Raw genomic sequence first — 13,213 nt, forward strand, 5'->3', positions numbered from 1 at the left:
CCTGCCTGCTGGGAGGGAGGGAGGCATAGCTTGGGTGCCACACAGAGCTCCCAGTTAAAGGTGCCCTGCCAAACCCCCCTCCCTGAGGAGTCACAGCCTGATCCCTGTGTCAAAGGTCAGTCCCACCCAGCCACTTGCCCCTCCCATAAGCGCTTCAGGACACACAGCGTCACTAGCACGCAATGCCCCCTGCGATCGCTGACACCTGAGCCTGGTGTAGGTGAGACTCCACTTGCAGCCCATCTGGCCCATTCCATTGCAGGCAGAGGGGCTTCATTCCTCCCGGGGGCAGAGAACCTCCCTCTCTAGCACAGCATGCGATCCTGGCCCTCGGTCCCAGGCCCCAAGTTACTGGAGGGACACTGATCCCCTGCATAGGGAACAGCAACAGAAATGCAGAGGGCTGCAAGGACAGACCGATGGGGAGAGATGGAATGAGTGAGGGCCTGCGTCGCAATGGGTGCACTGGAGGTGGAAGCCTATAGGTATTTAGGGGGTGGCAGGGGATCCTCTAGGGCAGTGGTTCTCAACCTTTTTTCATTTTGCAGGCCCCTAAATAATTTCAAATGGAGGTGCTGCCCTTTGGAAACCTTAGACATCATCTGTGGACCCCCAGGGGTCTGCGGCCTACAGGTTAGGAACCACTGCGCTAGGGTGCTACAGGAGGGGATACCCGGCAGGAACGGGATGGAGTTAAACAGGGGAAACTGGACATTGGGGCAAACTCTGTGTGATGTACCATGCCTGGGAAAGGAAGAGGTGGAGAAGGTCCTAGGCTGGGTGACATGCCATACAGTGCCCTGTAGAGACAGAGCCTGTCCCGGTGCCAGGACAATGAATTGTGCACTCCAGTAACTTCTCTCATCGTGACTGCCAGCCTGTGTTGAAGCGATCACTCCCTGCCTGTCTTTCTCAGACAAGCCCATGCAGATGAACCAGGCCCTGTTCATGTCTGGCGGCCAGTGTGGGTACGTGTTGCAGCCGGCCAACATGCGGGATGACCTCTTCGACCCCTTTGACAAGAGCACGGTGCGCGGGCTGGAGCCGCTCTCAATCTCCATCGAGGTTTGTACTGGCCTGCAGCCCTGCCATCACCTGGTTACCTTTCCCCTTACAAAGGGAATGGCTGTCCCTGCTGCGATCCCCTTGAGTGCCCCACCCCTATTGTGTGGGGGGAGCAGAGGACATCTGCCAACAGCTCTGTTCCTGGTTTGTCTGAGCCCTTGCTGGGAGGTGAGGGGCCTGGCTGACTGTGTGGGAGAGGCATGTGGAATCAGCCCTTTTAGTCCTACCTGGGGACACTGGTAGAGAATTATGTTCCTCCCCTAGGCCTGTCACCCTCTGGCATCTTCTCACTCAGAATTATTGGGGATGCTTTGTCCTGGCCCCGTTAATACCCGCATTAATACTCAACAATGCTTGACCCAGAACCAAGCCCAGATGCGGTATGCTGCCTTGAGTCTAGTGGCAGGAATCTGCTTGGAAGCATAAGACAGAAGAGGATGAAACACCCCCTGGAACTGTCAGGGAGGAGGAGAGGAGAAAAATGACCATCTTCTGTCACCAGCAGGTGGTGCTCTGCCCCCGCAGGACCACATACTCCTGGGACAGCTGCTGTCCAATCACCAGTGCGATTCTGGCTTCAATTATAAGTGTATGTGAGGGAGGGAAAACGCATGCGCGCACACACGACTTGCAGCCAAAGTGGTGCTCTCTCAGGTGGTTCATTAAGGTTGATTTAAAACACAATAGCCCCTTGCTCCAGGCCTGCAAAAATTGTAGTGCAAGACTTGAACTGATTCCCCTTGCTATAAAGATCTTCCCAAGCAACCTGAAGCAAGCTTTTCCCTTCCCCTCAGTTGAAGCCCCCTGCGAGCCTGGGGAAGTAGACTAGCTTCGTGGTGTGACCTGAAGGTTAACAAAGATCAAGGGAGGCACGCAGGGCTCAGCTGATCTCTACTGCCAGGGTATAGCACGGGGGGTGGGGGGAGAGGCAGCTTGTCAGAGAGCAGGGACTCAAAGAATTTAGGGCTAAATTCCAGCTGCCTTCCTGCGAAGTGTTGGAGTCACACACCCTAGTGGTTTTAACATCTGGGGTGTAATCCTAGCCCCATTGAAATCAGTCAATGAGATTTTGCTATTGACTCCATTGGGGCCAGGATTTTTACCCCTGCTCTCTTAACGGCAGTCTGATGCTAGCATAGGCAGCCCTCCTGGAAGTGCAGTGACCTGTCTGCAGTAATACCCCCCATTCCCACATTCTGTAGTGCTAGCCTTCTGTAGCTCTCAAAGCATTTTATGAAGGAGGTCGGTATCGTTATCCCCATTGTAGGTGGGGAAACTGAGGCACAGAGTGGCGCCTGTTAACTCACTGGCCCAGCTACTCCCTGGGGCAGGTCTGAGGCCCAGCAGGGATCAGACATGTTGAGGGTGAGCGGTGGTACCAATTTCACTTTCTCAGGCATTTCATGGTAGTGAGAGGATTCCCCTTGGGGCTGAAGAGAAGCTGGGTCCCGGAGGGTTTGATGCCCACAGGAGTTAACAGGTCTACTGTCCCTCAGAGCCAGCAAGAGATCTATTCACAGGGAAGGTGGGCTCACCTCAGGCATGGCTTCAATGATGGTATCCCTCCCTGCGTGCTGCCTGAGCTGATGATGGCCTATTACAGGGTGAAGGCATCTGACACCGTGTCCTTTGTCCTTAAGGATTTAGCTATAATAATATTACATCATTCCCTAGCAAAGACCTCCTGATGCCATGTGGGGTCTAAAAGGAGTTTCCCTTCCTGGGGGATAGTTACTGCTGTACGGGTCAGGTGCACTGGGGAAAGGTTGCCTTCAATCTGTTGTACCGGTAAGGCACGATGGCTTCCCCAGTAAGGGGGCCTTGGTCATCCACTCCAAGCTGGTGGTTCTGAATTGGCTAATACAGGATGAAGCCAAGCAGTCGAATGGAAAAGGAAGGACGTGTGGGTTCAGTGAATGGGGCTGGGAGGCGAGACACTTGGGTTGTGTCCTTGGCTCTCTGCGTGACTTTAGCCCATGTGCCACATTCTCCCCAGTGTGTGTAACGGGTATATGTCTTCTGGACTGGCAATAGGGCTAATCCTGCTGTTCAGGGATGTTGTATTCAGTAAAGTTTGCTGTGATCCTGAGCGAGATGTGCAAGGGAACAGAGTTGTTCTCTCCCCACTCCACGCCAATCCATTTATTCCTACCCCCTCCATGTCAAACGGTCATACTGTGCCCCTCTCCCTGCGGGTTGGAGGCAGGGCAGCACTGGACAGCCAGCCTGGAGCCAGGGCCATTCCACTGGAGAACCCCCAAGTTTCCCGCAGATTGCTGTCTTTCTGCCCCAATACCAAGCATCCCTAGGAGACTGAATGGCCTATATTGGAGGTCAGGAGAGCACTCAAAATCTTCCTCAAGCACATGGAGCCATGTCGACGGTCCACAGCACCTTTCGTCTTGTATCACTGCCAAAGGGAAAGAGGCTCTAACTCCTCCACGACAAACAAGGCATATATTGTCGAAGACGATAGAGCCTCTGGAGTGAGTCCACCAGACAGCATTAGAGTCCGCTCCTGAAGGGGTTCAGCGACCTCTTGGGCAGAAAGGTCTGGCAGGCAGCTACATGGCCATCAGCATTCACAAAACACTACGATGGTGATGTCCTTTCTTCTTCAGATGCGGCTTCGGGACCAGGGTACTTCTGAATGTGCGTCCCCAGTAGTAATCCAGGCTCAGCACGTTGTTTTAATCCTCTCAGCCTAGGGCTGAGAACTACTTAGCACATCCCACAATGCAGTGTGTTGAACAGAGGGGTGAGGAAGAAGAGGGGAAACATTCCTTCTTACTTGTAAATTTTCCTTCTAACACTTTCCCTGTTTGACAATCTGGCCCACCTGGAGAAGGATTCACTTCGAGAATTCAAGTTGATGCTTCTGTTCTCTGTTTTTCCACATTAGCATGGAACATGCATGTTTGCATAAGGGAATATTGGTCTATTCCCTAGGGCTCTGTTACAGGTTCCCATGATAGGTGACATAATGGTATATGCAATTAATAATGTTCAGCTTTGGAAGCTGTCATTCTGGGGTTCTGCAGAGGGTGGTCCTGCCTCTGGGCTGGCTGTCAATCTTGGTTCTGCTTCCTGCTTGCAGTAGGAGGGGGAGCACCCTGCAGTACAGATTGTCAGACAGGGTGGGTGTTAGAAAATTCACAGGTCAGAAGGCAATTTTCCATTCTCATCATTATCACAAATGCTTTCTTCCTTTTTCTAGATCCTTGGGGCACGACATCTTCCCAAAAACGGGAGGGGGATCGTTTGCCCATTTGTGGAGGTCGAGGTGTCTGGAGCGGAGTACGACAATGCCAAACAGAAGACGGAGATCGTGGGTGAGTACCGGGGTTGGCTTTCCCAATGGAGCCATGGGCGAAAAACGTCTCGGGTGCAGTTTGTGCCAGCGAAAAGGGAGCCCCTGGTAGAATGTGCTTTGCCCTGTTTGTAAACAGTTTCCCTTCCCATTGATCCTGGTGTGTGATTTGACACTTGGGCATGCATCCTCACTAGGGGAAAATAGTGTGTCAGCGAACATGGGGGAAATTCCTCGGGAAGACCCAGCACTTGGTAGTTTTAACAGGAGTTAGGCTAGGCTTCTCCACAGTCTGTACATAGACCTGCCACTCTTCACCAGGATCTTGCCTCATGTTAGCTGCCTCTGCCTGCCCCCCGCCCACACGCACTTTATTGCGGCTCTCACCCTTGAGCCTGCAGGCATGGAGCCAGCGAGAGGCTTGGGAAGCCTCGTGCTCACGCTAAACATTAGTCCTGAATGTACTGTGGGCGCTGTTTGATGTGGTGAGCAGCGCTGCACACCCTGCAAATAGCTCAAAGCTTCACTGAGCCAAGCAGGGGCTTTGTTCCGGTACTGCGTGGTGTGAGCTGAGTGCTAATGGGGGCCGTCAATGTGAGAAGCACATTTCCACCTGCAAACACCACAGTTCCTCTAGAGACCAAGACTGTAAATGAAAGAAGCTAGCAACACCCTCCCCCTCTCCCCACAATTTCTCTGTTGTTTCAATGTGTTTCCTCTGGGTATTTGACAGCATCTCGGGGATAGTCATTTTCATGGTTTTCCCCTCTATAGACAGCTGGGATGAAATTCACTGCTACTCACTTTCCCCTCTGGCTAAAAAGATCCGAAGAAACCTCCGTCAGAGGAGCAGAAATCCTTATCTATGTTCCCTTTGAAGGGATATCTTTTAATTCAAGTACTTGCTATTTAAAGGGGGGGGCACTGTCAGAAAATGGATATATTTTTAAGGGGCCAACATTAAAGAATTCCAGTTGACATTGTCCCTCCAGAGAGTGTAACCATGCCACATTGCAGGCGCTTGTTCTCCTGAGGGAAGAGTTACAAGAATTCTTCCTCACCTCAAAGCATGCTGGGCTGCTCGGAGACTCTTTGAATGATTTGCCATTTGTAGCTCATGTAGAACTGAGGGTTGAATGGCAAGTTTGCTGGACTAGTCTCACTCCAAGGCACAGTGGCAGGGTTTTGAACTTTGTGCCATAACATCGAAGGATGTGTGAAGGAATGTTGGTTTAACCATTACGGCAGGGGAGTGGGTGTCCACTGTCCTGGGTTCACTCCCTGTTGTACCATGGACTTGAGGCATGAAAGGGGGCAAATCACTTGAGCTCTCTGTGCCTCAGTTTCCCTCTCTGAGGTTTATAATGCTGAGCTGCATGACTGAGCAGATTGATTAATGAATGCTCATAAATAGCTTTGAGAACCTCTCTTCTGCTGCTGGCTACTTTCTTTTGAGGCTACTCTACAAGCAAAGGTGACTGGTTGTTATTTCTTATGTTTTGATTTCATGTCCTGAATATACAGGTAGGAGCTAACTGCAAGGCCAGCTGGAAAGGAAAGCTGTATTGTCGTGGTACCTAGAAGTCTCAGTTCTGAGCAAAGACTCTGTTGCGCTAGGTGCTGTACAAATAGAGAGGTCAAAGCCCAGAGCTCCTGGACAATTGTTGTTAGATTTGTAGGTGCCGAAGGAAACAAGATTTCTGGAAGGGAACAGTTTCCAGCGTTCACTCCAGACACTAAATGAGCCAGACTTCAAGTAAATTTTTCTGAGAAATCAAATGGGGAGAAGCCGTGGGGAAGCTCCATCCTGCAGCAAAGGGAATGTTGGGGCTGGTGTTTGATGGTATGATTGTTCTTTTAAATAGCGGACAATGGCCTGAACCCCCTCTGGTCGCAGAAGACCTTCAATTTCCAGGTCAGCAACCCCGACTTCGCCTTCCTGCGCTTTGTGGTATATGAGGAGGACATGTTCAGTGATGAGAATTTCTTGGCGCAGGCCACGTTCCCAGTGAAAGGCCTGAAGACAGGTAAAGCTGCACGCGCTTGTGTGCCCTTCCCGCTGTCACGCAGACTTTGTGGCAGGAGAACCTGTCTCAGGGTGGGTCGGCAGCATGGCAGAACACAGGGCTCACATCCCGTCTGATCTGCCCCTCTGTCCCTAAGACCCCTAGTCACCATCTGGGGATGGCATAGGCCCACGGTCTTTGCTCCAGGTCCATCAACTCACCCGCTTTCTGGGTTGCATCCAAACCCTCCTACATAGGAAACCACTAGGATTCTGCTGCAACTGGGATGCAACCAACAGAGAGAGCTTTGCTCTCCTAGCCTCTTAACTGCATATTGTGTGGAGGGCTCTGCTGGTGCCCTGCTCCCTTTAGGGATGTAACAGTTATTTGGTTTCTGGGTTCAGGAGGGCAATGGGGGAAGGGTGAGGCCCGGCATCCCTTCAATTTACTTCTGTGGCCTGGGTGCAACAAACACCCATCATTGCCTTGGGTCATGCTCACAGGGCTTGAAATGGGGAAGAGCTTTTCGGGTAGTAGGCAGCTTTTTAATCCGGCAGGAAAATGCCTAATCAGATCCACTGGCTGGAAGCTGAAGTTAGGCACGTTCAGACTAGAAATAAGCTGGCCATTTAACGGAGGTATTTACCCATTGGAACCACGAAACTAGGGACATGGCAGACTCTGCATCCCTTGCAATCTTTAAATCCAGACGGGGATGCCTTTCTGCAAGGGATGCTGTAACTCAGACAACAATTATGGGCTTGATGCAGGAAATAGTGGGTGAGGGCCTCTGGTCTGTGCTGTGCAGGTCACACTAGAAGGTCAGACAGTTCCTTCGGGCCCTAAAATCGATGAATTTCACCTCATATGCCAAGGGCCAGCATGAAGCCTCTACACCACTCAAGCTTCATTGACAGTCTCAACCTAAGGATTAAGTAGGCACAGACGTAGTGCTGGCTCCTCTGCACAGAGGTGTGTTAGAACTGGCCCATCTGCTTTGTGCTGACTAGAGCAAGCAGGTGTGTGCACGGTAGGGCATGGCCATGTGCATGAAGCTTCACTTGTGCTGTGCATGGCCCCCGTTAGCCAGCCCTCCCCTGGGTTTCTCTCAGTAACGGTTGTGCTCTCTTTGTATCAGGGTACAGAGCTGTGCCGTTGAAGAACAACTACAGCGAGAACCTGGAGTTGGCCTCCCTGCTTGTTAAAATAGAGATCTTCCCTGGCAAGGTAAGGCTGGTCCACTTGGTCGTCCTTCTCTGCAACACAGGAGAGCAGATACACTGGGCTTAGAAACCAAGGGCTGGTTGGTCCAGAAGGCTTTGAGCTCCCCTGATGACTAAGGGTAAATCTGCAGTGCAGTGAGAGATGTGACTGCAGCACGAGGAGATGTACCTGAACTGGCTTTGATCTAGCTAGCTCCGATAGCAGCAGCGAAACCGCAGCAGCACAGATGTACAAGGCCACCCTGCACCCTCATTATGTACTCAAGCAGCTAGTCACCTCTTCGCTGCTCTTGTCACTTGGGCTAGCTAGATCAAAGCTAGCTCAGGTTTGTCTGCCCATGCTGCACTCACACCTCTGACTGCAGTGTACACACACTCTTAAGTGAGACTGTAATTCATTGTTTCCTCACCACCTTACTAATCTTACTTCACAACCAGAGCTTCCCATCTCATCAGATCTCCCATCTAAGCTAGGGTAAGTCTGGTCTGTGCTTGGAGGAGAAACCTCTGTTGAACAGCTTGGCACTCCAGGAAGCAGGGTGGCACTGCCCACTGTGAGGCAGCACTGACCCGCCCTCCGTGCTGGAGATGCTATCTCCTGGGTGGCTCTTAAAGATGAGGTCCTGACCTCTTGGCGATTGTTAAAGAGCCTACTGCTTTCTCTGCCACACCTGCTGCACAGTGGCACAAGCAGGATTTTGAATGGCCTCCTCCATTCTAAAGCCTCCAGAGGTGTCATTCGTTAGCCCAGAACATCACCCTAGTCTCTCACAAAAAAGCAGCTTGGTTTTTCCAAGCTGTTCCCTGTAAGAAACCCACCACACAGCTGGGAATAACTGGCAGCCTCTGCTCAGGAGACAAGCATGGCACATTGTGGGCCCCTCTGGGGCATTGCCTGAGCTGGTTTTATCCCAGTGGGGTGAGGCAGGGATGAGCAGAGCTCTGGCAATGAAGCTTGAACAGGGCCGGCGCTTCTATTAGGCGACCCTAGGCGGTCGCCTAGGGCTCCAGGATTCGGGGGGCGGCATTTTGTGCGCTCCCCCACGGGGCGCACGGGAGCTTCTGGTTCTGCTCCCCTTGCGCCGCTGAAGAAGGACCTTCTGCCGACATGCCGCAGAAAACAGCGGCAGGCAGTTGAGCAGCTCAATGACTGCCACTGTCGCCTGCGGCATTTCGGCAGAGGGTCCTTCTTCGGCGGCGCGATGGGAGTGGAACTGGAAGCTCCCGCGCACCCCGTGGGGAACGCACAAAATGCCGACTCCTGAATTCTGCCTAGGGCGCCAGAAACTCTGGCGCCGTTCCTGAGCTTGACCACACCTGCCTGTGCTGCACTTGGTTTTCATTGGCTCCTCATGCTAGACCACCCGTCTGAGCAGGTATAGTTCTAGCTTCCAGGCCCAGGAGATGTTGGTTTCTAAACGTACTCTCTCTGGGCGAGAGGAGAGGGAGAGAGGCTGATATCTCATCTCAGTTGGGCTGGTTCATGTAGTTCTGTCATGAACAAGTTTTGCCTGAAGGGTTGGTAATTCCCTTTCTAGCAGAAGGTCTCTTAAAAAACGAAATCTTGCCCTAAAGCCAATGTTTGTCTGTTAAAACTGGGGCAGATGTCTAAAGAGCATCAGCGCACAATTGCATGCTCATTGCACATCTGACTTGTTCACACCATCTTTGTGTTTGCATAACTACACAGACAGTTCTGGTTCCTTGCAGCACTGTTACCCTGGTAGAGAATGTGCATGCAGTCCCAGTGCAGTGCTTTAAAAATCACTTCCCTTGTTTCTGATTCAAGCAGGAAAATGGAGAAATTAACCTCTTCGGTGCCTCAGCCCTCCGAGAACGGACAGGAGACCCTTCAAGTCAGCTCCTGACAAACCGAGCCCGGGAAGGGTCCTTCGACGCCCGCTACCAACAGCCATTTGAGGATTTCCGGGAGCAGCTAGCGGACCATTTTGACAGCCGAGAGCGAAGGTAACGCAGTGGAGTTTTGGAAAGGGACTTGTTCTCTCTACCTTGAGCTCCTGTAACGCAAACCAAGCATGGCCTTGGATCCAAGCTACCCTTGATTTTAATCAGTGCAGCTTCTATTGCCTAGTTGTCAGTTTTCCTTATCGTCTCCCTGTGATGCTGTCTGAGTGTAAGCTCTCTGATCTCGACAGCCCATGGAGACAGTTACCAGGAGTCCAGTGTGATGCAGTGAGAGGTTTGGTTTAGTGGCAGAGCTAAGGCAGGGGGACATCCTACCATTCATGGCGAGGCACTCAAGCCTGTTGTCATAATGTAGGCCCTGTGTCAGGGCTGTTGCAGCACACTCCCCACCTGCCCAGTGTGCAATGCAACTTCTCCGCCCACCCTGATGCGTCAGGTACCTGCAAAGCGCCTGTATTTCATATTGAAGGGTGGATGAGCGAGGTTCATCTGCAGAGTCCTGGCCTGCAAGACAGGTGTGTATCTCACAGGTTGCCATTCACGCTCTGGGGCAGGAAGGAAGTCCTCACCCTATTTAACACTAAGCGAGGAGAAAGGCTCCTGACTGGGAGCTGAGAACTTGAAAGCTCTGAGAGCCCTGGCTTAACCTGAGTCTCTGAGGATTCCTTTCCGTAAAGCTGGGAGCCTGGAATTCCTGGGACTGGCATACATACAGGGTTTGGGGAAGCCCAGCCATGCAGACTGCCCTGGGGCTGAGGACATCAGGGCTTCCAGACTCCTGGCTCGACCTGCCCCACTCAGGAGTCACACAGCCCATGGAGCCTCCTGGGCAAGGAGTTTTGAAGCCAAGGTTCCTGGCCAGTCCACATTATGGGGCTGCACCAGAGCAACAGACCCTGGCAGCCCCAGCAGCAGCTCCATGAAACAGACATTGAGTGACTAGCAGCCATGAAACTGACAAGAACATCAGTTTCATGTTTCGTTTGGGAACCAGAAGATTTTGGTGTTTCCGAGACAACATTTTCTGTTTGCTAAGAAACATCAGCAAAATAGGTTTCATTCAGCGGCACAGCCCACATTTCAAACCTGAACTGTCTCTCAAACCCCAAAACACAAGTTTCAGCCAGTTCTATCTAGCAGTTCTGAGATGGACGCCTAAGGGCTTAGCGCTGGAGCCAGGTGACCTTGCAATGATTGGGATTATAAGTAGCGCACAATTGCTTGTTAAGGTCTGTGCAGCAGAATTCATCTCAAGCCCCTCCCCTTTCCTCTCTTCCCCTGCAGGGTACTGCGAAGGACCAGGGTGAATGGGGACAACCGGGTCTAGCCCAACTTCGCCTGCTGAAAAGCACCTCTAGTGCTTGTGATTATCACGGAACGCTGTGAACTGGTTTCTATGGAAACGTCACTGCTTTGGCCTACTTTCAGGCAGCTTTTCCAGTTTCTCTGCTGGTGTGTGTGTGAGTGGAGAAATTAAAAAAAACTCACCACCCGACCACCTTGTATTAATGTGCATAGCCTGTCAGCTATTAAAGCTGGAGACAAAACTGTGTCTATAATCAAACAAACTCCCTTTGAGCCTATATCCTGAGAATTCTAGATCCCGGTCCTGCTCAGAAGCTGGTAGGGAAGCTTTTTACAGCATTAACTCGATGTAAATGTTTCCCACTCCCTTGAGTGACCTGCCTCTTCTCCCTCCTTTTACGTGCCCCCATAGGGAGGTGCTTTCCTAAGAACCAGGCGGGATGCACCTCAGCCCTATTGTTGTATCAAAGTACCTGTATAGCCTCTGCCTCTGGGCCCAGTAGTGAAACTCAAAGTTTACAAGGCCCCTCTAGCTTTAAGTTACAATAAAAAAAAGTCAGTGTTAAGTGTGTAACGTCTCCACTTTCTCGAGGTTTGCCTTAGCTGCCGAGTTCATGCTCCACTGCAGAAGAGCACCTTGTGGGCTAGTGGCCACTCTTCAGTGCCTTTCAAGCCAGCAGCTAGCTGTGGTTTTTGCGTGCAGTCTCTTTTACACCTTCAGGCGGACCTGGAGCTCGCTCGCTGTCCCTGCCTTCATGTTGCCTTGTAAACAGTTCAGGCAGCGGGTCTGAAGGATTGTGGGTTATCGTTCTCTGTTGCCCAGACTGCACATCAGGTAGGGAACGTGTGCTGTGGAGGCCTGCAGGAGCACTCCCAATTGATGGTGTAGCAAGAAAATGGAGTGCAGAAAGCCGAGGCTCACCAGAGAAACAACACGAGATACTGAGCCAAATTCAGCCCTGCTGGCAGCAGGTGCAGTTCCACAGAAGTTTCTTCCTACTTGGTGAGCAGCCACCAGCCTGGTGGTTTCTGGCAATGCTGCCTCTAAAGGAACACTCCAGGCTGCTGAAACTCGTGACTGAGTAGCTCTGGTTTAGGTTAGGAGCTGGCAGTTGCAAGTTCTGCTTTGACTGGTGGCTTCTCCAGCTGAGATTTAGACAAGTTCTTGCCACCCTTATTTTGGAGGTGGCAAAGCTTTGCCTTTTCTTTGAGAGTGAGAGGAAGAAGAACTCTGGCCGAGTGTTGGCATGATCTGCAGAGGGAACGTGTCCTTTTCCAAACAGAGCACTCCAGGGCTAGTGATAAATGGCTACTCAGCTGCACAACAGTAACTCGTACCTGCTCTCTAGGCTGGGGCCTGAATTTAGGTTATTCCAAGCTTCCAAAGGGACTGTATTTATCATGGGGGTGGAAAGACAAGGCAGGATAACAGACCATGCGACAGTTCCTGAGGCAGGCTGTATGCTCCACTGCAGTGCACTATATTGTGTTTGGCTCTTGACTGGTGTTACTTAAGAGCCATACTCCCCATTCAGCCTGAGGCTTGTGTTCAGGTCACTCTTTTAAAGACCAGAATGTCCAATAAAAGTCCTCAACTTACTTTTTCCTCATTGTGTTTTGTGCAGAGGGGGCTGGGTAGGGAGAAATGGTAAAGCAAACCCTAATATGCCCTGGTATGTTCTTGTAACGAGCACATGTGCAGACAAATAGCTGAAACAGCGATAAACATTCAGGCAGAACGTAGAGCAAGCCACCTAGGAAGGCTGCAGAGGAATATGGATCCTGCAAAGCCTGGACCAGGCTGCTTGAGGAAATTCTGTCATGCTGTTTTCCAGAGGGATGGCAGAGTGCACAATGCGTAAGTTATTCGATTCCGTGGACCAATGCAGTCCTTGAGCGTTTGAGACCCTCCCATGCGCCCCAGGAGCTATCACTTTTTGTTAAGTCTATGTGGGGGACTTTACCAGCATTGCTGCTGGGTGTTGGGCACTGCCAATGTGTGTCTTCATGCTCTGTTGGGCAAACTGAACTCCCAGGAGTAGCCAGGCTCGCTGGGAGGGGGTGACATCAGAACTGAAGGCAAAGCAGACCTTGGTGTCTCAATGGATTCTTGTTTTTAAAAAGGGGAGAAGAGTTAGGAGATTGTGAGGTACAAAGTCTGGCAAATCAGATGCATCAGCGCTGGCCCATACTACCTTAATACCCTGTGTTTCAGAACCCGTTGCCTGTCGGAACAGACTAGCGATTGGAAGGCAGGCAGACTGAATGCTGTTAGCTGGGGTGATCCTAACTGGTACATCAGTGTGAACTAAAACCCAGAAACCCCTCTCCTGCCTTCAAGGCTGTCCCTGCCCATGTGCTCTCTGGAAGCTGATTTA

General features: G+C 51.5%; 1 protein-coding gene across 4 annotated transcripts in view; it reads left to right on the forward strand.

Annotated features, from left to right (window-relative positions):
• PLCG1 (phospholipase C gamma 1) overlaps positions 1-11,032 on the forward strand; it is a 98,124-nt gene extending 87,092 nt beyond the window's left edge. For 2 of the 4 annotated variants that reach the window (XM_050917275.1, XM_050917273.1), the window contains 6 exons: positions 917-1,065; positions 4,283-4,397; positions 6,241-6,402; positions 7,520-7,608; positions 9,394-9,572; positions 10,815-11,032. In XM_050917275.1, coding sequence (XP_050773232.1) covers positions 917-1,065; positions 4,283-4,397; positions 6,241-6,402; positions 7,520-7,608; positions 9,394-9,572; positions 10,815-10,857 — 737 coding nt within the window. In that variant the 3' untranslated portion in view covers positions 10,858-11,032. The remainder of the gene's footprint in view (positions 1-916; positions 1,066-4,282; positions 4,398-6,240; positions 6,403-7,519; positions 7,609-9,393; positions 9,573-10,814) is intronic. The other 2 variants (XM_050917276.1, XM_050917274.1) reach the window with 1 other exon arrangement.
• The last annotated feature ends 2,181 nt before the right edge of the window (positions 11,033-13,213 follow it).

This window comes from Gopherus flavomarginatus, chromosome 11 (assembly GCF_025201925.1).
Source record: "Gopherus flavomarginatus isolate rGopFla2 chromosome 11, rGopFla2.mat.asm, whole genome shotgun sequence".
Lineage (NCBI taxonomy): Eukaryota > Metazoa > Chordata > Testudines > Testudinidae > Gopherus > Gopherus flavomarginatus.